General features: G+C 50.0%; 1 protein-coding gene across 2 annotated transcripts; it reads left to right on the top strand.

Moving 5' to 3' along the window:
• The first annotated feature begins 1976 nt into the window (after positions 1 to 1976).
• LOC149437921 (iron-sulfur cluster assembly factor IBA57, mitochondrial-like) lies at positions 1977 to 21050 on the top strand. Of its 2 annotated transcripts, none has more exons than XM_089660482.1 (3): positions 1977 to 2241; positions 7625 to 7965; positions 20441 to 21050. In XM_089660482.1, the coding sequence occupies exons 1-3, from the start codon at positions 2009 to 2011 to the stop codon at positions 20830 to 20832; spliced, it is 966 nt and encodes a 321-aa protein (XP_089516608.1). In that variant the 5' UTR covers positions 1977 to 2008; the 3' UTR covers positions 20833 to 21050. The 2 variants fall into 2 exon arrangements, with proteins under 2 accessions (XP_089516608.1, XP_089516609.1); XM_089660483.1 differs by lacking the exon at positions 1977 to 2241 and adding an exon at positions 4046 to 4648.
• Positions 21051 to 25646: the final 4596 nt, after the last annotated feature.

The following is a 25646-nucleotide window of genomic DNA, read 5'->3' as shown; positions in this document are numbered from 1 at the left end:
CCGGGAAGGCGACATGTGTGACGTCCAGGGGCGGACTGACCATTTGGAGGGCCCGGGGTCAGTAAGGGGCCCCATGAGATGCCCCTGGTACCTTTTTCATAGACTTTTTTGAGTTTGGGCAAGGACACGGGGGCCCCATGATCCCCTATTGCCCGGGGGCCCCATGAGTTGTCAGTCCGCCCCTGGTGACGTCATTTCCACATCACGGATGTCATTTTCTCAGCTAGCACAGCCGAGAAGCAATGTATGGCGATACACTGAGAGGAGCCCAAAGGAGACATTGGGGGTCTTTTAGACCCTGTATGTCTCAATAAAGAGAACCTGTCACCTACAAATCATCAGATAGGGGACTTTGTGTCCGTTATGTGATAAAGAAAAAAAGTCAAGTACAAAAAAAAAATTTTTATTGCAAAAAAATAAAAGTTACACCCAAGCACATAACATCCCCCCCCCCACCCCCACATGTACAAACATAAGCGCATATGTCAGGGCACCGATTGTGATACACGTTACATATAGCTGCGCACGACAGAGAGCAATAATTCTAGCGCCAGACCTCCTCCATCACACTATAGTGTAGTCCTATACTGATGACCGGTAGGGAGCTTTTGAAGCATCGCCTATAGAAAATAAAGGGTAACGCAGGTTTGCCGCCATTTCCCAGGTGCACACAAATTTAAAATGTTACTAAACCCAGGACAAGAGTTGCCACCTCATCCCTTTAAAACTAAACACCGCTCCGGACACTTTCCCCCCCTTCCGGTCCGGACACTTTCCCCCCCTTCCGGTCCGGACACTTTCCCCCCCTTCCAGTCCGGACACTTTCCCCCCCTTCCGGTCCGGACACTTCCCCCCCTTCCAGTCCGGACACTTTCCCCCCCTTCCGGTCCGGACACTTTCCCCCCCTTCCGGTCCGGACACTTTCCCCCCCTTCCAGTCCGGACACTTTCACCCCCTTCTGGTCCAGACATTCACCCCCTTCCTGTCCGGACACTTTCCCCCCCTTCCAGTCCGGACACTTTCACCCCCTTCCGGTCCGGACACTTTCCCCTCGTTCCAGTCCGGACACTTTCACCCCCTTCCGGTCCGGACACTTTCCCCCCCTTCCGGTCCAGACACTTTCACCCCCTTCCTATCCAGGCCAATTTTCAGCTCTGTCACACTTTGAATGACAATTGCGCGGTCATGCAACACTGTACCCATATAAGTTTTTTTAGCATTTTTTTGAGACAGATACAACTTTATTTTGGTGGTATTTATTCACCGCTGGGAGTTTTATTTTTTTTGCTAAATAAATAAAGTCCAAAAATTTTGAAAAAAAGTGCTTTTCTTATAAAAATTTTGCAAACAAATAATCTCTCTTCATAAATCTTGGCCAAATGTATTCCGTTATCTTTTTAGTAAAAAAAAATAACCCAAAATTAGTTTATACCCAAAAATTATAATTTTTAAAAAACATTTTTTACATTATTATATTATTTTTTTAAACATAATGTCACCCTAGCAGTACAGTGTCACCATAGTGACACTGTACTACTTGTGGGGGGGGTGAAGATTTTTTTTTTTATATACGGACACGTTCACCCCCTAGGCAGGAAGGGGGTAGAAGTGGCCAGTAGGCAGAAAGGGGATGAACGTGCCCGGTAGGCAGGAAGGGGATGAACGTGCCCGGTAGGCAGGAAGGGGGTGAACGTGCCCGGTAGGCAGGAAGGGGGTGAACGTGCCCAGTAGGCAGGAAGGGAGTGAACGTGCCCGGTAGGCAGGAAGTGGGTGAACGTGCCCGGTAGGCAGGAAGGGAGTGAACGTGCTCGGTAGGCAGGAAGGGGATGAACGTGCCCGGTAGGTGAGGGGTTAACCTTTTCGGTAAGTGTTGTTACTGCTGGAACCGAATTGATACATTTTGTAACTTTTGAGAAACCTGCAGTACCGCCTCCCCGCCGGCAGAGGGTACGCCGCAGCTAAAAGGCCACGTCACGTGAGAAGGACGTCCACGTGACTGACCGGAGTCATGGCGTGGCCGCGGCTTCTCTCCCTCCTGAGCCGTCCTTGGGTCCGCCGCCTGAGCGGCAGTTGCTATCCGCTGAGGGAGCACCGGGGGCTGCTGCGGCTCCGAGGCCCGAACACCCCGGCTTTCCTGCAGGGTCTCGTCACCAACGACACGGAGCGGCTGGAGGAGGGCGCCGTGTACGCTCACCTGCTCAACGTGCAGGGGCGGAGCTTGTATGATGTCATCCTGTACAGGTAACGTAAAGCGTGAGTACGCAGGGGCGGCCATCTTTACTCCGGGAAAAGGCTGGCAGTTTGTGTCCAATGTTGTCAGTGTTGGTGATGACGTGTACACATTATTGACTCCGATCGGTTTACGGTTGTAGATCATCAGAGGAATGACAACCCGCGGCAGGTTCTGGCACTAGTGATGACGTCATCATCCTTCCTATGAGATCATGGGAAAGCTCAGCCCAAGCTAAAGTGCCGGGGTCAGGAGTATGTAATTACAGAGTGTAGGGGGTCGGGAGTTCAGAGGTGTTCAGAGTGTAGGGTCAGGAGTATGTACTGTACAGAATGTAGGGGTCAGGTTTATGTAATGTACAGAGTGTAGGGATCAGCAGTGTGTAATGTGCAGAGTGTTGGGGTCAGGAATGTGTAACGTACAGAGTGTAGAGATCAGGTGTATGTACAGAGTGTGGGCCAGGATTGTGTATGTGTAGTGTAGGGGTCAGGAGTGTGTAATGTACAGAGTATAGGGGTAAGGTTTATGTGATGTACACTGTACACTACACACTCCTGACCCCTACACTCTGTACATTACACACCCCTGCCTCTACACTACACTATACATACACCTGATCTCTACACTCTGTAAGTTACACACTCCTGCCTCTACACTCTACATTACACACTCCTGATCCCTACACTCTCTACATACTGCTGATCCCTACACTCTCTACATACTCCTGATCCCTACACTCTGTACATCACATACCCTTATACTCTGTACATACACACTTCTGACCCCTACACTACAATATACATACATAATCCTGGCCCCACACTCTGTACATACACTTGATCTATACACTCTGTACGTTACACATTCCTGACCCCAACACTGCACATACATACTGCTGATCCCTACACTCTGTACATTACACACTCCTGACCCCTGCGCTCTGTATGCACATACTCCTGACCCCTGCACTATGTACATTACACACTCTTCACCCCTGCACTTTGTACATTATACACTCCTGACCCTTACAGAGTGTAGGGGTCAGGAGTAATATGTACAGAGTATGGGGGTCAGGAGTGTGTTTGTACGGAGTGTATGGGTTAGAAGTATGTACAGAGTGTAGAGGTCAGGTGTATGTATGTACAGAATTAAGGAATGTGTAATGTACAAATTGTAGGGGTCAGGAGTATGTATGTACAGGGTGTAGGGGTCAGGTGTTTATGTACAGATTGTAGGGGTCAGGAGTATGTATGTACAAAATTTAGGGGTCAGGAGTATGTATGTACAGAATTTAGGGGTTAGGAGTATGTACAGAGTGTAGGGGTCAGGAGTGTGTAATGTACAGATTGTAGGGGTCAGGAGTGTGTAATGTACAGATTGTAGGGGTCAGGAGTATGTATGTACAGAATTTAGGGGTTAGGAGTATGTATGTACATAGTTTAGGGGTTAGGAGTATGTACAGAGTGTAGGGGTCAGGAGTGTGTGTGTACAGAATTTAGGGGTGAGGCGTATGTATGTGCAGAATGTAGGGGTCAGGTGTGCGTGCTGTAAAGAGCATAGGGATCAGGAGTGTGTAATGTACAGAGTGTAGGGGTTAGGAGTATGTATGTACAGACTTTAGGGGTCAGGAGTATGTATGTACAGACTTTAGGGGTCAGGAGTATGTATGTACAGAATTTAGGGGTCAGGAGTCTGTATGTACAGAATTTAGGGGTCAGGAGTATGTGCATACAGCATGCAGGGGTCAGGAGTATGTATGTACAGACTTTATGGATCAGGAGTATGTATGTACAGAGTGTAGGGGTCAGGAGTCTGTGTGTACAGAGTGTAGGGGTCAGGAGTCTGTGTGTACAGAGTGTAGGGGTCAGGAGTCTGTGTGTACAGAGTGTAGGGGTCAGGAGTCTGTGTGTACGGAGTGTAGGGGTCAGGAGTCTGTGTGTACGGAGTGTAGGGGTCAGGAGTCTGTGTGTACGGAGTGTAGGGGTCAGGAGTCTGTGTGTACAGAGTGTAGGGGTCAGGAGTCTGTGTGTAGAGGTCAGGTGTGTGTGCTGTAAAGAGCATCGGGAGTGTTTAATGTGCAAAGCACAGGGGTCAGCAGTATGTAATAGGGCACCAGGTAAGAGATGCGTCTCATAGAGGCAGCCGGCAGCCATGACACACATGAGGGAGATCCCTCGTCTGGAAGACATAGACACGGTTGTTGGAGTTCAGAGATAAGAAAGAAGCAGCAAAGGGCTGACGTGGCTCTTCTCCTCCGCAGATCTCCGGCTGTGCCGTGTCAGGAGAAGCAGAGCCAGCCCAGGATTTATCTGAGATGAGCGGCAGTGCTCTGGGTTGGCGAGATAAAGTATCTGCACCCCTCCCACCGCCACATCCATGGAGTTGGAGTAAAGATGGACACCTCCAGCTCCATCCTGTGTACGCGAGGACGTCACACCGTGTTCTGTGTTTGATAGGAATACTAATTATACAAAAAAGAGCAAAAAATTAATTACACCCAAATGCTTCCAATAACACCAAACTTTTTTCATTTTGGATAGAGCCAGGGATGGATATGACCCCGGTCAGGTGTATTTTTCTTTGTTTTTTTTTTCATCTGTGTCCCATAGGGGAGATTTACCTTCACTTCCTGTCCCATCTCCAAACAGGAAGTAAGAGGAAATCTCTGACAAGGGAATTTCTAGTGGAACCTGCAGCCCCACCCCCTTTAGGTCACCAGAACCAATGTCCCCATTGGAAGATTTCCCCTCTCTTACTTTTTCAAAATTTTGGATTTTCTTTTACTTTCAATGATAATAGAGAGGATGAATCTCCGTACGTCTCGGTTTACACCTGTGCACTTGGCGTTTGATCCTTTTTTTTGGTGCGCTTTTTTTTTTTTCCCAACTTGTTGCTGGGCAAATTAAAACGCATCAAAAATGCACTACGTGGTTTTCTGCGTTTCCATTGAAGTCTATAGAACCAAAAACGCAATGTTTTTTCTTTAAAAAAAAAAAGTCCCCGACCCTTTCCAAAAAAACGCAGCTAGTGAAAACGCGGAGATGGGAACGTGTCCCATAGGAAATCATGTGAAATGGACTGTACTGCGTTTCTGCAAAACGCTGCGGGGACTTATGGGGACACAGACAGCAATAAAAACCTGACAGGGGGTCTTTCTCCATTCTATCCAAAACTAAAAAAAAAAAAAAAAATTACTTTAGTTATACTTTAACCCCCTCCCAAAAAAATGTGGACCCCCCCCTCCCCACATACATACGCATGCAAGTGCAACCGGCACATACACTATATTGCCAAAAGTATTGTCCCCGCCCTCCAAATTATGTGATTCAGGTGCTCCAATCCCCTCCCAATCATGTGATTCAGGTGTTCCAATCCCCTCCCAATCATGTGATTCAGGTGTTCCAATCCCCTCCCAATCACGTGATTCAGGTGTTCCAATCCCCTCCCAATCACGTGATTCAGGTGTTCCAATCCCCTCCCAATCACGTGATTCAGGTGTTCCAATCCCCTCCCAATCATGTGATTCAGGCGTTCCAATCCCCTCCAAATCATGTGATTCAGGTGTTCCAATCCCTTCCCAGTCATGTGATTCAGGTGTTCCAATCCCTTCCCAGTCATGTGATTCAGGTGTTCCAATCCCTTCCCAGTCATGTGATTCAGGTGTTCCAATCCCTTCCCAGTCATGTGATTCAGGTGTTCCAATCCCCTCCCAGTCACGTGATTCAGGTGTTCCAATCCCCTCCCAGTCACGTGATTCAGGTGTTCCAATCCCCTCCCAGTCACGTGATTCAGGTGTTCCAATCCCCTCCCAATCACGTGATTCAGGTGTTCCAATCCCCTCCCAATCACGTGATTCAGGTGTTCCAATCCCCTCCCAATCACGTGATTCAGGTGTTCCAATCCCCTCCCAATCACGTGATTCAGGTGTTCCAATCCCCTCCCAATCACGTGATTCAGGTGTTCCAATCCCCTCCCAATCATGTGATTCAGGTGTTCCAATCCCCTCCATGGACACAGGTGTATACAATCAAGCCCCTAGGCATGCAGACTACTTCTACAAACATTGGTGAAAGAATGGGTCGCTCTCAGGAGCTCAGTGACTCCAAGCGTGGTCCCGTGATAGGTGGTCACCTGGGCAACAAGTCCATCCATGACATTTCCTGGCTACTAAATATTCCACGCTCAACTGTTAGTGGGATTATAACAAAGTGGAAGCAACTGGGAACAACAGCCACTCAGCCACCAAGTAGTAGGCCACGTCACATGACAGGGCGGGGTCAGCGCATGCTGAAGCGCACAGTGCGCAGAAGTCACCAACTGTCTGCAGAGTCAATAGCTAAAGACCTCCAAACTTGGTGTGGCCTTCAGATGAGCCCAACAACAAATAAATAATCTTCATGCCTAAAATTGTTTTTTAAAAGTGTGTGGCTCTGGCAGCAGAAGGGTTAAACATCACTATTCACAGGTAGGCTATAACTTTCTGACACCCCCCCCCCCCCCACCTAATATGCAGTAGGCCCCACCCCCCTTTTGCCATCAGAACAGCCCTGACCTGTCCAGGCATGGACTCCGCTAGACCTCTGAAGATATCTGTGGTATCTGCCACCAAGCTGTCAGTAGCAGATCCTTTAAGTCCTGTAAGTTGGGAGGTGGAATTTCCATGGATCGGACTTGTTTTTCCAGCACCTATCGCAGATGCTCGATTGAACTGAGATCTGGAGAACTAGGAGGCCAAGGCAACACCTCAAACTCTTTATTGTGTTCCTCAAACCATTCTTGGACCATACTGCATCCCGGTGCCATCTCTTCCCTGGTAAGTGACGCACGCCCCCCCCCCCCCCCCCCCCCCAGCCATCCACATGATGGAAAAGAAAACGTGACCAGACCAGACCACCTTCTTCCATTGCTCCGTTTTCCAGTTCTGATGCTCACGTGTTCATTGTCGGGGCTTTCGGCTGTGGACACGGGTCAGCATAGGCACCTTGACTGGTCTTCAGCTATGCAGCCCCATACACAACAAAACTGAGATACCCATTGTTTCTGCTTTCAACACATCAACTTCAGGGACAACATGTTCCCTTCAGGGGTGGACTGACCATTTGGAAACTCAGGCACTGCCCGAGGGCCCGGGGTCAGTAGGGGGCCCCATGAGATGCCCCTGGTACCTTTTTTCATAGGCTTTTTTGAGTTTGGGTAAGGACACAGGGGCCCCATGATCCCCTATTGCCCGGGGGCCCCATGAGTTGTCAGTCCGCCCCTGGTTCCCATGCTGCCTAATATATCCCACCCACTTTCAGATGCCATTGTCACCAGATGATGTTATTCGCTTTGCCCGTTTGTGGTCATGTTGGCCGATCAATGTATATTATAACCTCCGATTGCTTCGTCTTCCAGGCTCTCCTCAGAAGCGGATGGACAGTCTGATACCCTACTAGAGTGTGACATCCAGGCGTTGGGGCCCATCCAGAAACATCTGCAGGTCTACAACTTCCGGAAGAAGGTGGAGGTGGCGCCCTGTCCGGAGCTGTCGCTGTGGGCCGTCCTTCCAGGTCAGAAACCGCAGGATGGTCTCGGGGAGAGGGCGCCGAGCCCGGTGGTGGTGTGCAGCCCTGACCCTCGAGTGCCGGCGATGGGATGGAGGATTGTGGCCCCGACAGACGGGAATATCACCGACCTGCTGCCTGGAGCTCAGCCGGGAAACTACGAGGAGTACTGCAAGCACCGATATGAACACGGTAGGTGTGGAGATGGAGAGCTTCCAGAGATGGAGAAGATCAGCGTGAGCCCGGGTTCACATATATGCGGTGCGGTACATCACATGTGATTCGTGCAGGAACCGCGCCGCATTCCTGTGCAGATCACATGCGATTTGTGTGCGGTGCGATCGGAGTCGTACATTTTGTATGGTTCAAATCTCACCGCACCTGCACCAAAAACGTGCAGGACCCTTTTTTGGTCCGCATTAGAATCGGATCACACGGGTATTCACACCTATACGATCCGATTCTGCACATCGCACTGCTTGTTAAGATACACACCCGCTGCGGTTCGCAAGAACGAAACGCGATTCTGATGCGGTGCGGAAAACGCTGCAAATTCTGCACCGCATCAGTGTGAACCCAGCCGCAACGCGCACAGACTCTGCTGATTGGAAGGCTCTAGCTCTGACTCAGCAGGGGGAGCGGACTTCTGTAAAGAGACATTTTATTTTATTTCATTTTATGTTTGATTTATTTAGTTATTTACATTTATTTTTATTAATTTTTCCCGAGTCATCTTCTAGGACAGCTCACTTGAGAGATAGGGCTCCTCCCAGGAAACACCCGCTCCACCTTTTTTTTCCCCTTTATAGGCGTCCTCTCTCCCATTGGCCCCCAGTTTTAGTGTTTCCTCCGGCCAGGAAGGAGCTACGCCCGTTTTTTATTTTTTATCTAGGCTCTCTGGCGGAGTACAGAGGGTCCCTGGCTGGGGCCCCCCCCCCTTCCTCCAAGCAAGGCAGGGGCCTTGTGAGGGGGGGGACCTTTCAGCCAGTTTCACCAGGGATGCCCGTTGTGGGGTGGGGGCGTCGGCCGCAGATGGTCCCAGCGGGGCTCTCCAGGGGGGTAGAGCCCGCTCCGCCGACCGAGGCATTGGTGCCTTTCCCTGGGGGTTCAGGTAAGTCTTACCTGCTCCTGGATCCCGGCAGCATGGCCAGGAGGCTCGGCTGCGGTGGGTCTGGACGCTGCGATCGCGTCACTTCCGGGCGCCGGGTGTCGTCACTTCCGGGCGCCGGGTGTCGTCACTTCCGGCGCAGGAGCAGGGAACGGCCGCCGCCATCTTGGAAATGGGCGGCGGGCCGTGGAAGGAACCCATGCCACGGCCGCTTCCCCACCGGCGGCCGTGAGAGGGGGGTCGGCGAGGGGGGATCGCAGGGGGGGGGCGGAGCCCACCAGCCCCTGAAAAACCGTCGCACCGAGGCAGAGTCTGCGGCGGCATGGAGGCAGATCTGTCAGGAGCGGGGGAGGCCTGCAGTAAGGTAAGGGCCTTGTTTGGCAAACTTTCTTTTGTTTTTACCCCCCTCCTCCCTCTCCCCCCTCCCCGGGATGATTGGGTACCCCCCACGCACACACAGCCCCCCTCTCCCCCCCCCCCAGGCCCACAGCTGGAGCTTGCACAGTGGCACAGGGGGGGAGGCGTTGCTGTTACAGACGCATGAACGCGTGTATCTCCTTGTCCCCAGATGGGCCCACAGGAGGAGGATAGAGGGGAGAAAGAAGCTCCTTGTGAGCAGAAAAAGAAGTGTGCCACTTGTAGGAAGAAACTGGCGAGCTCCTGGAGGAAGCAGCTCTGCCAGGGGTGCATAGACAAGCTCATCAAGAAGGAGTCTGGATCTCTTTTTAAAGACTTCCTACAGAATATGACACAAGAGATGTCCAAGACATTTCAAAGCTTCAGAGAACAGAAGCCGGGACCGGCCCAGGATGAGCCCCAACCGGGCACTTCTGGCACCCAAGGGGGGAAAAAGAGGAAGCTGGTAGCGCCGGTAAGGGACTGGGAGGACGAACAGTCGGACACCTCAGACTCGGAGGAGGGTGAGATTGAGGCTCAGGGCCCAAAGGCAGACAGGTTCCTTTTTCAGGTGGAAGACACGGAGGACCTGTTAAAGGTGATCTATGAGACCCTGGATCTGGAGGAAGAACAGCAGGACCTCTCCCTCCACGACCAACTGTACGCAGGGCTACAGGCAAAAAGCAGCCGTACATTCCCAGTACACCCTGCCCTATGGTCCACGATCAGGAGAGAATGGGAAGAGCCAGAGAAGAAGGCTTTCCTTCCCAAGAACCTCAAGAGACGTTTCCCCTTTAAGGAGGAAGATGCCTCGGTTTGGGAGACTTGCCCAAAGCCAGACGCCCCTCTCTCGAGGATCTCGAAGGACACGGATCTGTCCTTTGAAGACGGTGGGTCCCTAAAAGACCCGATGGATCGGAAAGCGGACGCCTTCCTGAAGAGGGCATGGGAAGCGTCCGCAGTGAATTTTAAACCTGCAGTGGCAACGACCTGTGTGTCCAGAACCCTGGATGTGTGGTTGGGGCAGCTCCGTTCGCATCTGGAACAAGGCACTCCGGGGGAAGAGATTCTGAAGTCCCTTCCGGTGCTGGAGAAAGCGGTAGCCTTCATCGCGGACGCATCAGCAGAGACCATCAGACTCTCTGCTAGATCTACAGCGCTCATAAACACGGCAAGGAGGGCTATCTGGCTGAAATCGTGGCAGGGGGATCTGCCCTCCAAATCTAAACTCTGTGGCCTGCCGTTTGAAGGTAAACTCCTTTTCGGCCCGGAGCTGAATTCAGTCCTGGAAGGGTCGGCCGACAGGAAAAAGAGCTTCCCGGTCCCCAGCAGGCAGGTTGGACGGAAGGGGTTTCGCCCATCCAGGCGATACGCGTCAAGGGAAGCTAGGTTCCAAACCCAGCGCCCAGGCTGGGGCGCAAGAAGAGGCAGGAACGAGCCGAGAGGCAGGGGAGGTTTCCTTTTCAACCCCGGCCAGAATAGACCCAAAACCCAGCCGAAGTGACTGGAGAGGCCAGGTGGGAGCGAGACTGGGGCGCTTCCACGCACAATGGCTAAGGATAACCCAGAACACCTACATTCTGGAGGCCATCCACAGGGGGTACAGAATAGAGTTCACAAGGGCCCCCCCTCAGAGATTCTTTGCAACACCCCTGCCAAAGGACAGGGCTATGGCGGATGCGCTGGTGGACCTCCTACAAAATATGCTCAGTCAGAACGTTATCTGCCAGTTGAGAGAAGAGGAAAGGGGAAGTGGATTCTTCTCCCATTTCTTTCTAAGGAAAAAACCGTCAGGTACTTACAGGATGATATTGAATCTGCGGAAGGTGAACGAGTTCGTAAGGCCCAGCAAATTCCGTATGGAATCCATATACACGGTGAAGGAACTCCTTTCACCTGGGGTGTTCATGGCCTCGATAGATCTGCAAGACGCATACCTACATGTCCCGATAAGAGAAGATTCCAGGAGATTCCTGAGGTTTGCGCTGGAAGGAGAAAAGGGTCCGGTGCTATTTCAGTTCAACACACTCCCCTTCGGCCTGTCGTCGGCCCCGAGGATATTCACCAAGATTTTAGCGGAGCCTTTAAGAGTTTTGAGACTGGAAGGGATAAACATTATCCCCTATTTGGACGACCTGCTTGTATTTGCGGACACAGAGGGAGGCCTGAGATCGCACATCGAACGTACGATATCTTTTCTGGAAAGTCTGGGGTGGCTTATCAACAAGGAGAAGTCACAGCTAACCCCCTCCAAGAGGATTACGTACTTGGGGTACGTCCTGGACTCCGCACAGGCCCGATCGTACCTAACATCAGAAAAAGCCCTCAACCTGCGGCAGGACACAAGGGCCCTCCGGAGGATGTCGACCTGCACGGTCAGGACCGCGATGAGAATAATCGGGCGGATGACAGCGGCAATTCCAGGGGTGCAATGGGCGCAACTTCACTCCAGGGTGCTGCAAAATCACACCTTTTCCCACTGGGACGGCAGCCGAGCAGGTCTGAGTTCCAGGATCCGCATCACGCACGAAGTGAAGGAATCGCTAAGGTGGTGGGGAAGCAGCCTCACCTTGGAACGAGGAAGAAGTTGGAGGCTGGCCAACCCACTGCGGATCACCACGGATGCAAGCATGACTGGTTGGGGCGCCCATATGGAAGACGGCCTGGCCCAGGGCACGTGGAGTGCAGTAGACTCCAGCAGGTCGTCAAATTACAGGGAGCTGCTGGCCGTTTTCAAGGCACTTACGACCTTTCAGGAAAAGATAAGGGGGAGAGGTGTCCAGATTCTCTCCGACAATACCACTGCAGTGGCGTATTTGAACAGGCAGGGAGGCACAAGGTCCCCAAGGCTGATGGAGTTGGCCGGATCCCTCCTGAGCTGGGCGGAGGAAAACCTGGAGTTCATCACGGCAGTACATCTGAAAGGGGACCTGAACCAGTTGGCGGATCAACTGAGCCGAAGAGAGGTCATCCAGACAGAATGGTGCCTCAGCCAGTCAGCGTTCGATCAGATTTGCGCCAGGTGGGGCTCCCCCTCCATCGATCTATTTGCCAACGGCCAGAACACAAAGCGGGAAAGGTACTTCTGCCTGCAGAAGGACCCCAAAAGCGAGGGGATAGATGCGCTAGCCCAGCAGTGGGAAGGAGACCTCCTTTATGCCTTCCCTCCATTCAGACTACTGCCGAAGGTGATTCAGAAGATCCGGGTGTCTCAAGCCAAAGTTATTCTGATCGCGCCATTCTGGCCCAAGAGATCTTGGTTCTCCCGGTTGAAGGAGCTCAGTTTAGCAGACCCTTGGATGATACCACCCACGCGCGATTTACTCAACCAAGGGAGGGTGATGCATCCTCATCCAGAAAGGCTGTCCTTAGCGGCGTGGCTTCTGAGCGGGACAGGCTAGCGGAAAAGGGGCTCTCGGCAAGAGTGGTCGCCACCCTTTTGGATGGCCGGAAGAGGTCGACGAACGCCTTGTACGACAAGGTCTGGAAGAAGTTTTCCGCCTGGAAGGTCAGAAACGAAGCACCGGGCACGCCCATTTTGCATACAGTTCTTGAATTCCTTCAAGCCGGGGCGGATAAGAGTCTGGCCGCCAATACCCTCAAAGTACAGGTAGCGGCTCTGTCTAACTTTCTCGAGCTGAGGTTGGCGGCAGACCCATTAGTAATCAGATTCCTGAGGGCTATCTCCAGGCGCCGTGCCCCGTCCTTGCCAAAACTTCCATCATGGGACCTGGGCACAGTCCTGAAGAGCTTTCAGCGGGGGCCTTTCGAACCGCTGGATGAATGTTCGCTCAGATCTTTGACTCTTAAAACCATCCTCCTCACGGCACTAGTTTCTGCCCGCAGGGTCAGCGAGTTGCATGCCCTTTCAGTGATCGAGCCATACTGCACCATCTTATTGGATAGAATCATCCTCCGCACGGACGCGGCCTTCCTGCCTAAGGTCGCGTCACACTTCCATAGATCTCAGGAAATAGTAATACCTTCCCTGGAGGCCGATCCGGGCAGCGCGGAGGACTGTAGCAGGTTAGACGTAAGACGGTGTTTGATCACGTACATCGAACGCACAAAGACATGGAGACGCTCGTCCCGGCTTTTCGTCCTATTCCAGGGGCCAAGGAAGGGGGACGGTGCCTCCAAGGGCACCATCGCCAGATGGATCAGAGAGGCAGTTTCGGAAGGTTACAAGTCGGCAGGCCTGTCACCACCGCCCGGCCTAAAAGCCCACTCCACAAGGGCCACTGCGGCTTCCTGGGCGGAAAAAGGGGGGGCCTCCCCCGGACAGATCTGCAGAGCCGCGACGTGGTCCAGTTTCGCCACCTTCACTAAACGTTACAGGCTGGATCTGATCGGCAGCAAGGACCAGGCATTTGGCAGGAAGGTCCTACAAGCAGGGTGCCCGCCCTAATGTACGTATTTCTATTCTACTCCTCTCAAGTGAGCTGTCCTAGAAGATGACTCGGGAAAACGCAGTTATTTACCTGTTAACTGTATTTCCAGGAATCTTCTAGGACAGCGTAACTCCCCCCCGATTACTGTTTGATCACACGATTATGTGCAGGTATGTTGCGAACCTATGGGGGATATCTTTATTACTGGTTTTCTTCTTTGTTTTTCTCCTAGGCCTTCGGTCATATTCTTATACTGGGGGCCAATGGGAGAGAGGACGCCTATAAAGGGGAAAAAAAAGGTGGAGCGGGTGTTTCCTGGGAGGAGCCCTATCTCTCAAGTGAGCTGTCCTAGAAGATTCCTGGAAATACAGTTAACAGGTAAATAACTGCGTTTTCTTCTTATGTTTTCTTATCCTTTTTTCTCTTTTATTTTTTCTCTTTTTATTTTTTTAAAAGAGAAAAAAAGAAAAGAGAGAAAAAAGAAAAGAGAAAAAAGTATATCTTTTACCAATGCAAAAATGGGCCGTGTGTCGTTTAGTGTCCGGTCATACCGGTGCGATTTCAGGTGCAATTTGCGAATTGAATTTGCACCTAAAATCGCATTTAGCACCCGGGCATACCAGCATCTAATGAATGTGAGCCCGGATTCACACCGATGCGGTGGGACACATCGCATGTGATTCGCACAGGAACCGCACCGCATTCCTGTGCAAATCACATGCGATTTCTGTGCAGTGCATACATTTTGTATGGCTCAAATCACATCGCATCCGCACCAAAAAAATGCAGGACCCTTTTTTAGTCCGCATCAGAATCGGATCGAAACTGTTGACACCCATGTGATTGTTTGGGTCAAGGTCAGGGTCAAAGGTCAACGTCAAAGGTCTGGATTTAAAAAAAAATTGGTATCCGTGTCAGTTAGTGTCAGTGTCAGTGTGTTTTAGGTTAAAAAAAAAAGATAAAAACAAAATGCGCACTATTGTTTCTGGGCTGCACCCCGGGTACAAACAACCAATAACGTGCACATATATGGTATCGCTGCGATCGTCAAGAGCTGGAGAATTTTGGGTTGTTCTTTGGCGGTAGGTTATGGTAGTAACACGAAACACACAGCTAAATTAAGATATATATATATATATATATATATATATATATATATTTATTTATTTATTTATTTTTTTTTTCTTTTTTTTTTACACTGATTGCTTTTACACCCATAAAGGCTGTAAAAGCAATCATTTCTCCTTCTCTCTGGCTGCATTCTTGCAGCCATTGAGAAATATTGTGTGAGCTGTGATTGGTCACAGCTTGTCACATGGTACAAGGTTGTTGTGAATAGCCCTGTACCATGTGACCTCTGTGATCATTCACAGATTTCGCACGTAGTAAGCAATGATGTCAGAAGTGACATCTTGCTTACTACTGTTCATGTGATCACTGATTGGCCTATCAGTGATCACATGAATCGGGACCTCACACAGAGGTCCCGTACGACGATCGGTGTTCCTTTGTGTCCGGAGGACACAGCGGGCACCGGATCGCGGTGCCGTGCCCCTTCAGGGAGCGCACACAATTCAAAATCCTGTACTGCCACCATCTGGCCGTTTATATACAGCGGCCGGACGGGAAGTGGTTAAACATTAAAACGGTGTCTGCAGCCTGGTGTGACCTCCAGAATGGCCAATCCCACGTCAAACCGATGTCCTATCTTGGGTGGATGCGAGTCGGATGAATCACATTTCATTTTTTTGTTTTTTTTAATCTTTGGAGACTCTTGCAGGAAATTCTTTCTGGTAAAGTTCTTGTTTATGCCCCAACCCCCCTCCCCCCCCACCTCTACTCATTGCACGTGTCGTTCTCCCCACCAGATTTTCATTGTATTTGTTTATTGGACGTCACACGGCCTCCAGCTGGAGAAGTCTTGTAAAGGATGCGGCTGGGAGAGTTTATCTTGGGGATTCCCGAGATATTTAGGAAGCTTCTGGATAAATCTATCTCTGGCCTTCCTCTCCATCTCGCACAGTTGTAGCGGCTCCTCTCCTGGAAACGGCTTCCTCTGATTTCCCCGCACACTGTGAGCTTCTCACCATGTGCATTGGAAGCATTAGAAGCTGCAGCAAGTCAGACATAGCTCCGCCCCATTTGCTGGCTGGAGGACGCCCAGCACCTTCTAGCCCTTTGCTCCCCTGGCCCCGCCACTTTCATTCATTGGATTTCAGATCTGTCAATCTTGTAGGCTCAGCATCACAGGTGGGCGTTACCAAGGGTGGTCTACTTGCCAAGGAGCCCCCAGTCTTCCAGACTGACCCCCCCCCCCCCCCCCCGCCAATCAAGGCATTTTGATATTTGCATAACCGCTCCCAAGAGCCAGCCCACTGCGTCAGGACTTGAGGGCTGGGATGTTCTCAGGAAGCTATGTACAGCACCCTGCCGGCCCCTCCCACCAGCCATTCGAGAATAGAGAAGCATAGAGACCCAGTGATGTCATCACTGAGCCTAAAATAAGGGATGTCATGAAAAGAGGTTGTAGAGGGGTAAGTTTTTTTTGTTTTTTTTTTTCTTTTTTCTTTTTTTTGTATTTTCATGCATTCTGTGTGCAGCTCCCCCCCACAATACTCGCCTGTGCCTGATCTCGGTCCAGCGATGTACAGGAGAGCAGTGGCTCCCCTGGGTCTCTGCCTCCTTATTGGCTGAGGCACAACAGCGGCTGTCAATCACAGCCAGTGTGGAGGGAACTGTTACAATTAAGCACGAGATCATCATGTGAAACGGGTTAACAGGTCCTGTATACAAGTCCTGGTGTTTTATGTGTCCTATGGATCAATAAATATTCACTATACTCATCCTCCAGTGTGCGGCTAACCCTTCTTCCTATTGGAGGGGGCAGGGCCAAGCTGCGCTCTGCCGTGTCTTATGGATACAGAGAGAAGGGCTCGGGAGCGAGCACGCACCAGTGTCTCCCCATAGCAAGGGGGGAGGAGCCACAAGCATCGGCGGGGGACCCAAGAAGAGGAGGATCACAGCTGCTCTGTGCAACACCATTACACAGAGCAGGTAACTATAACATGTTTGTTATTTTAAAAAAATAAAAAAACTAACCTTAACTATCACTTTAGTTTACAAATTTCAAATTTCATTTTTCATTCCCAGTGACACCAATACAGTGATCAGTGCTAATAAAAATCACTAACACTGTACTAATGGCACTAGGCAGGAAGGGGTTAATATCTGGGGCGATCAAAGGGTTAATTGTGTGCTGTTTCACTGTGTGCTGTATGTGTGCTTCACTGTAAGCACCCTGCTGTGCAGAGCCATACAAAGCAGTGTGCAGGAGCTGACAGGGGAGAGATCTGTGTTGTGTATACACAGGTCTCTCCCCCGTCCGAGATAAAGGGAGATCCGGGTGCCTGCGAGGAATCACCGGCTAGGACCCAGTGATTGACAGCCGAGGCCACGAATGGCCTCCTACCTGGAACTGCAAGATCACGCATATATACACGTGATTATGTTGCACCCGTGCCACCCTGTAGTAGTATTTCTGCTATAAAACGATGCAGGTTAAACTGTGTAGGGGGTTCTTTACTGTTAGTTGGGTAAAGATGTGGAACTCCCTTCTACAGTTGGTGGTGTCAGAGTGTAAATAAGATCAAAAACCTTTTAGATACGGCGGGTAAAATAGCTATTGAACACTTCATCATTTTTTCTCAGTTAAATTGAAAATTTCCTTTCAAATACTTACCGTAATTTTCCTTTCCTGATGGACTCCATGGCAGCATAGGTATGTGTTAGTCCCACGCTCTCCTCTCCTATAGGACCCCTCTCCCATAAATCTTTGCTCCTCGCCAGAGGCCATGTTCCATAACTAGCCTACTCATGGCATTGGGAGGGTACTCCTGCTGCTATGGAGTCCATCAGGAAAGGAAAATTACAGTAAGTAGTTGATAGGAGATTTTCCGTTTTCCTGACAGACTCCATGGCAACATACGTATGGGAAATAACTAGCCATACACACACGGGTGGGCAGTTACTCAAATAAAGACTTTAATTTGCCAAGTCAACCAACAGGACTTTCAAACCAAAATTAACAAAGGATAAGGAGGCAGGCTCTACACAGTAATGAGACATAAAAGTGTTGATTGAGGACCATGAGGCCACTCTGCAGATCATCTCAGGGGCGACATGCCGGGAAGCTGCCCAGGATGTAACCACACTTCTGGTTGAGTGGGCGGTCACCGCCTCCAGAGGCACCAAGCCCTTACCTCTGTGTAGGCCATCTGGATGATCCAGGCCGTGTTTGACCTGAGAGACATCTGGTCTCCTTTACTCTACTCTTCCCATGGAAAAGGATGAAAAGACTTCACCATCAGTGCTGTGGACACCATGTTGCCAGTGATCTTCAGGCTCTGGAGGGCATGAAGGTGTGAAGAAGACAGGGCAGGTAGTATTCAGCTCTGGATCACCGAAATCTCCACGGGCAGGGAGATAGTGGTGCCGATCGTTTTGAAATGTGCCCTGATAAATATTAGAGACCACGTGGGCTCCAACTGGCTCTTGTGGGCCCTATGCTGTAGTAGCTGTACTCTGTCCTGGGATAGAAGGAGCAGGTCGTCTAGGTAGAGGTGACATCGAAAGCCCAAAGGGGAGACACACAAACTGGAGATACTGATTGTCCACAGCGAACCAGAGGAATCTCTGAAAATCTCTTGCAATGAGCACATGAAAGTAGGCGTCCTTCAGATCTATAGACAGGAGCCAGTCGACTGGCTGAATTGCTTGTTGAATTGTGAACAGCATCTCCATCTTGAATTTTGACTTCCTGATCAATTAATTTAGATGGGTCAGATCTATGACCATCCAGGCCCCGTTTCCTTTCTGGACCAAAAAGAAGGGAGAGCACATGTCCTGAAATTCTTCGCCCCCCGGAACCGGAAAGATAGCGACCTGTACTAGCAGAGAGTCCACGTAGGACAACAGGAATTCCCTGCTTTCTTTGGAATGTGGAAGGGCCGTGGGGTGAACCTGAGATGAGGAGGGCTCTTGAACACCCAAGTATGCCCTAAAGATACCATGTTGACGGCCCAGGCATCCCGGATTGAAGCCGCCCAGACATGCCGAAAGTGGCGAAGGTCTGCCCCCACCTGGCCTGCTTGAGCGCGCTCATTCTCAAAAGGACTTTGTGGCCTCACAACCTCCAGAGGTCAAGCCCTTGGAGGATTTCTGAAAAGATGATCAGCTTCTCCTCCAGCTTCTCTTCAATTCGCGGCCTGGCTTGTAAAGGCGCACGTCCCTAGCTCATTCTGAGCCTTGACCTCTGGGCTGAGCCCTCTTCTGGCCTAGCAGACGCCAATCTTGGGGCAGGAAACCAGACCTCCAGCCTGTAGCCCAGGCTTTAGCTCTGTCCAGTTTGTTCCCAAACAGGGAGAAACCCTCAAAGACCATGCCTGCTTAGAGGCCAGATCAACCAACCAGGGCCGAAGCCACAACACACGTTTTGACTGTAATCGAGGACAGCATAAGCCGAGCCAGCAGACAGGTAAGGTCGAGTGAGCCTCCTCCAGGAAGGCAGTTGCCAACCTCAGCTCCCGAATTCCTGAATTCCTGGTCACCTCTTCCGGAACTCCTCTGAGGCCCACATCCACGTTATCTGACTACACTTCCATGGCTTTAGACAAGGCCGCTAAGGCAAGCGCCTGCTTGCAAGCCATCCCAGTTGTAGTGTAGATTCTCCTATCCATGTTGTCCTTGAAGGACACCAAATCTTCGAGACGGAGGGTAACGTGCTTGGCTAGTCTCATCAAGGCCACATCCACCAGAGGGGCCAATTCTTGATGTTTGATGTCCTCTGACTTGAATGGATAAAGCTTGGCTGCTTTATTCAGCAAGGAGGCCTTCTGATCGACATTGCTCCACTCCTCAAAGAAAATTTCCCAGAGTTCCTCCAGGAAACGAAAGTTTGTATAATCCTTAGATGTTTAAAGAATTTTCTGTGTTTAGGGGGAGACTCCACGTCTTTTTCCCACTTCAGGGCGAGACCAATGCGAAATCAAAGCCCACACACGGATCTTGACTCTCTGCCTCACTGTCTGAGGCTCCGGCTGACAGGTGGCTAGGTTGTGAAGGCTCCAATCCCTTCTGGGGATCTTTGGGAGGGGAGTACACCCCAACCAATGGACCTTGTGCGCAACTAATTAGAAAGCAATCCTGCTCCTTGTCAGTACAAATTAATATCAGCTGGTTTAGTCTCAACTAATGGCCTTAAAAAAGGTGTCTCATTACCAAGGTGACACACAAAAAACATCTCATGATGGGTAGCAATCTCAAGACCTTCTCAACCTTATTGTTGTAAAACATACTGATGGCATTGGTTACAGAGGGAATTCTCAACGTCTGAATGTTTCTGTGAGCACTGTTGGGGCCATAATCTAGAAGACCACTAAAAGAATTCCACAGCATGTTCCTCAGTATGTAGTAGCATTGGGCAACAAGATAGGCTCAGAAAATACACAATTCTAGCTGTTTGAAGTCCTACTATCTTCAGAAACAAAAGAAAAAATTGATACCAGGTTGTATGTTAAAATCTTGATACTGGGTTGTATGTTTAATTTCTGTTACTGGATTTTATTTTAAAATCTAAACAGCTCCATTACAAAAAAGAAAAAAAATTCTGCCTGGATCAACGTCCTTGTCCTCCTCTGAGCTTCTTGGGAGAACATCCAAACTTGTGTAAATGTGAATAATACAAACATTACTAACCTTGTGCTTCTTTTCCTAGGTATTCCAGAGGGGATGAAGGACCTTCCTCCAGGTGTGGCTCTACCGCTGGAATCTAACTTGGTTTACATGAACGGAATCAGTTTTTCCAAAGGATGTTACTTGGGCCAGGAGCTAACAGCCAGGACTCACCACACCGGAGTTATCCGCAAGCGTCTGGTGCCTGTGCACCTCTCATCCCCGTTACCAGCTGAATGTCAGGAATCAGAGATAGTCACGGCCTCTGGGAAAGCGGCTGGTAAATACAGAGCTGGAATTGGTGACTTAGGTCTTGCCCTGTTGAGGCTGGAACACCTTGGAGTAGACCTTCAGATAAAACTAGGAGGCCAGGAGCCAGTCAATGTGAAGGCCTCCACCCCAGAGTGGTGGCCAAAGCCTGAGAATACTTCATGACGAGACTACATCAATGAACAATAAGAGACCGCACTGTGACCGAAAGAGTGTTAAAGAGCATTGTATTTTTTTAATAAGCTACAAGACCGTGTTGTGACTTATTTCTCATTATCTATTATGGTTATTGTGCCTTTATAGGATCATATGTGGGAATTGCACTATTTAATTTTATTAGTCTATGTCGTACAAGCTTAATAAATAAAACAGCACAAACTGCATTCAGAATGGGCCAACCAATGCATCAACACCTCTCGTGCATCACTGAGTCAACTGATTAATACACCAGTCTTTTTCAACTAGGGTTCCTCCTGAGGTTACCAAAGCAAGGAGCAACCGATCCCATACACCAGCCGTTCTCAACTAGGGTTCCTCCTGAGGTTACCAAAGCAAGGAGTAACCAATCCCATACACCAGCCTTTCTCAACTAGGGTTCCTCCTGAGGTTACCAAAGCAAGGAGCAACCAATCTCATACACCAGCCTTCCTCAACTAGGGTTCCTCCTGAGGTTACTAGAGCAAAGAGCAACCAGTCCTATACACCAGCCTTCCTCAACTAGGGTTCCTCCTGAGGTTACCAAAGCAAGGAGCAACCAATCCCATACACCAGCCGTTCTCAACTAGGGTTCCTCCTGAGGTTACTAGAGCAAAGAGCAATCAATCCTACATACCAGCCTTTCTCAACTAGGTGTCAAGGATCTGGATATGACCAGAGATGTGTGGACTGACACAGGGAATAGCAGACTGCAGGAATGATGTAATAAGATAATTTATTAAGAGCTTACACCAATATACAGAAACGCATATGCAAACCAAAAACCAAACCTCCAACTAATAATTAGATGCTCGGGAACACAGGCGTAGACAGAGCTGAAGAAGTAGAATGGTCAGGCAGGCCGGGTCAGGATCAATCGGGCCGATAAGGTACAAAAGGAGCAGGCAGGAGAATGGTCAGGAATAGCTGGGGTCAGTGCAGGCGGAGTTCTGTCAGAGTCAAGCAGGGGAATCAGGCAGGTAGACAACAGGATGCAGATACAGGGGCTCATGGGAAAACACCAAGGCACTGATTGCAGGCCTGGTACTGCGTAAATACACCTCCTGCAATCAGCCTCAGGCGATGGCTTGATTGCAGGTTGAGATCCTGGCTTCTGAAAGCACCCGCTGGCAAGCACCGGTACTGCAGCCCACACGGCAGGTGAGCCCCAGTACCACCAGCGGTGAGTCCTTTCCTGACACTAGGGGTCCTCCTGAGGTTACCAGAGCAAGGAGGAACCAATCCCATACACCAGCCTTCCTCATCTAGGGTTCCTCCTGATGTTACTAGAGCAATCAATCCCATACACCAGCCTTTCTCAACCAGGATTCCTCCTGAGGTTACCAGAGCAAGGAGCAACCAATCCCATACACCAGCCTTCCTCAACTAGGGTTTCTCCTGAGGTTACCAAAGCAAGGAGCAACCGATCTCATACACCAGCCTTTCTCAACTAGGGTTCCTCCTGAGGTTACTAGGGCAAAGAGCAACCAATCCCATACACCAGCCTTCCTCAACTAAGGTTCCTTCTGAAGTTACTAGAGCAAAGAGCAAATAATCCCATACACCATCCTTTCTCAACCAGGATTCCTCCTGAGGTTACCAGAGCAAGGAGCAACCAACCCCATACACCAGCCTTTCTCAACTAGGGTTTCTCCTGAGGTTAATAGAGCAAAGAGCAACCAGTCCTATACACCAGCCTTCCTCAATGAGGGTTCCTCCTGAGGTTACTAGAGCAATCAATCCCATACACCAGCCTTTCTCAACCAGGATTCCTTGTGAGGTTACCAGAGCAAGGAGTAACCAATCCCATACACCAGCCTTCCTCAACTAGGGTTCCTCCTGAGTTTACCAAAGCAAGGAGCAACCGATCTCATACACCAGCCTTTCTCAACCAGGGTTCCTCCTGAGGTTGCTAGGGCAAAGGGCAACCAATCCCATACACCAGCCTTCCTCAACTAGGGTTCCTCCTGAGGTTAGTAGAGTAAAGAGAAATCAATCCTATACACCAGCCTTTCTCAACCAGGATTCCTCCTGAGGTTACCAGAGCAAGGAGCAACCAATCCCATACACCAGCCTTTCTTAACCAGGGTTCTTCCTGAGGTTACTAGAGCAAGTAGCCATAGTGAAATGATTTCCCTACACTGACCAGCAATAGGTGGATATTTCCCACTGACTACCATTGTAGTCATTTCTACACTGATCACTAAAGTTCGGAGAAACCACCATTTTTTTTTTTACTGTCAGCATTTCTTTTCACTATACCAATATGAATCGGCATTTCTCTCCTCTCGAGCTGTCACGCTCGAGGAGCGGAGAGCCGGTAATCGGCTTTCCGCAGAGGGGACATGAGTGTGCCCTGATGCTCAGTGTAGCCCCAGCAGTGCCACCTGTCAGTGTCCATCAGTGCCTTGTGTCAGTGCCCATCAGTGCCACATCAATTCCACATATCAGTGCCTACCAGTGCACATCAGTGCCCATCTGAGCTGCCTTTCAGTGCCACCTATGAATGCCAATCAGTGCTAGTCAGTGCCGCCTATCAGTGCCACGTATCAGTGCTGCCTTTCAGTGCCCATCAGTGATGCCTGTCAATGCCCATCAGTGCCACCTACCAGTGCCTCCTCATCAGTGCCACCTATCAGTGCTCACCACTGCAGCCTCATTAGCGCACGTCAGTGAAGGAGAAAAATCACTTATTTACAAAATTTTATAACAAAAACTAAGAAAAAACTTTTTTTTCCAAAATTTTTGGTGGTTTTTGGTTTGTTTAAGAAAAAATAAAAAACCCAGAGGTGAATAAATACCATGAAAATAGAGCTCTATATGTCACAAAAAAATGATAAAAATTTCATATGGGTACAGTGTTGCATGACCGCGCAATTGTCATTCAAAGTGTGACAGCGCTGAAAGCTGGAAATTGGCCTGGGCAGGAAGGGGGTAGAAGTGCCCTGTAGGCAGGAAGGGGGTAGAAGTGCCCTGTAGGCAGGAAGGGGGTAGAAGTGCCCGGTAGGCAGGAAGGGGGTAGAAGTGCCCTGTAGGCAGGAAGGGGGTAGAAGTGTCCTGTAGGCAGGAAGGGGGTAGAAGTGCCCTGTAGGCAGGAAGGGGGTAGAAGTGTCCTGTAGGCAGGAAGGGGGTAGAAGTGTCCTGTAGGCAGGAAGGGGGTAGAAGTGCCCTGTAGGCAGGAAGGGGGTAGAAGTGTCCTGTAGGCAGGAAGGGGGTAGAAGTGGCCGGTAGGCAGGAAGGGGGTAGAAGTGTCCTGTAGGCAGGAAGGGGGTATAAGTGTCTGGTAGGCAGGAAGGGGGTAGAAGTGCCCGATAGGCAGGAAGGGGGTAGAAGTGCCTGGTAGGCAGGAAGGGGGTAGAAGTGCCCGGTAGGCGAGGGGTTAAAGCGGAGTCGTTTTTGTGTTTATTAAAAGTCAGCAACTACAAAAACTGTATCTGCTGACTTTTAATAAACACACACTTACCTGTCCCGGGGTCCAGCGATGTTCTCACCTGTGCCGTCCCTTTTTCCCTTCTTTCCTCCACGGCTCCGGCATCTCTACTGTGGGCAGCAGGCTGTGACAGCTTGCGGGTTCACAGCCTGGTGCCCCCTGCGCATACACAAGTCACGCTGCGCCTCCTAATTTGTCCAGCAGTCTTCTGGGACCTGTGAAAGTTCCCAGGAGACTTGCGGGAGGGAGGAGGGGGCCAAACTACCGGCTCACTTCGCCGCGGCAAACTGAGATGGAAATGGGAGCGGGTACCTGTCAAAAACAGGTATCCGCTCCCCCCCAAAAGGTGACAAATATGACAGTGGAGGGGGGAGCAGGCAAATAAGCGGAGCTTCCAATTTTGAGTGGAACTCTGCTTTAAGGACACAGCGGCCGCCTGCTCCTTAACAACCATGTCGTTTACTGGTTGCTAAGGATGCCTGCGGCCGCCCTGTCTTTCACAAACAGCTTAATGTCACACAAAATACAACACGCAAAAGGCAACAAAATGCAAAAACATATCAAAAACGCAATACTTGCATTTTTGGTGCGGTTCCATTGAAGTCCATTAAATGCAAAACGCAATCTGCTGCGGGAAAAAAGTCCCTGACTCTTTGCAAAATCCGCAGCGGCTCAAAATGCACAAATGTGAACTATGATCCATAGGAAACCATGATAAATGAACTGTAAAAATGGAAAACGCACTGAAATCCACGTAACTGTGAACCTAGGGGGTAAGGTGGCCTCACCAACAGCTCATTGTTTCTTTTGCCCCTCCATGGCTTGCTTGGATTGCTGGAAGAACTGAGAATGTTCTGGGCTTCATGTGACAGTTTTGGATGCCGGATTGGCCAATCACCAAGCACCAGCACGGCAATGGAAGAGGGAGGCAACCGGAACAATACCAAAGCATAAGGAAAAGAAATGTAATCTCCAAACACGGAAAGGCTTCTTCACAGTCAGAGCTGTGAGAATGTGGAATCGACTCCCTCCAGAGTTGGTTGTGGCCAGCTCAGTGGATTGCTGTAGGAAAGTCCTGGATTATTTCTCGGATACACAGAATATAACTGGATATAACATTTATAGGTAAAGTTGATCCAGGGAATATCCGATTGCCTCTCGGGGGATCAGGAAGGAATTTTTTCCCCTGCAGGAGCAAATTGGATCGTGCTTTGCTGGTTTTTTTGCCTTCCTCTGGATCAACTGTGGTTGTAGGATTATAACTTTTCTATGGTTGAACTGGATGGACTTTTGTCTTTTTTCAGCCAGACTAACTATGTAATATCTAAACTAAAAAATGTAACATATTGCAGTT

Source organism: Staurois parvus, unplaced genomic scaffold (genome assembly GCF_062004578.1).
Source record: "Staurois parvus isolate SC_StPar_1 unplaced genomic scaffold, SC_StPar_1.0 ptg001245l, whole genome shotgun sequence".
Classification (NCBI taxonomy): domain Eukaryota; kingdom Metazoa; phylum Chordata; class Amphibia; order Anura; family Ranidae; genus Staurois; species Staurois parvus.
The sequence above is the reverse complement of the archived record's forward strand: the minus strand, read 5'-3'. Positions and strand labels throughout refer to the sequence as shown.

What these genes read in the sequence shown, in the direction of transcription:
- LOC149437921 (XM_089660482.1), top strand. Translation starts at nt 2,009, where the DNA reads ATGGCGTGGCCGCGGCTTCTCTCCCTCCTGAGCCGTCCTTGGGTCCGC. An exon ending in TATGATGTCATCCTGTACAG is followed by an intron (nt 2,242 to 7,624) that starts GTAACGTAAAGC and finishes TTCGTCTTCCAG; the next exon opens with GCTCTCCTCAGAAGCGGATG. An exon ending in CAAGCACCGATATGAACACG is followed by an intron (nt 7,966 to 20,440) that starts GTAGGTGTGGAG and finishes TTCTTTTCCTAG; the next exon opens with GTATTCCAGAGGGGATGAAG.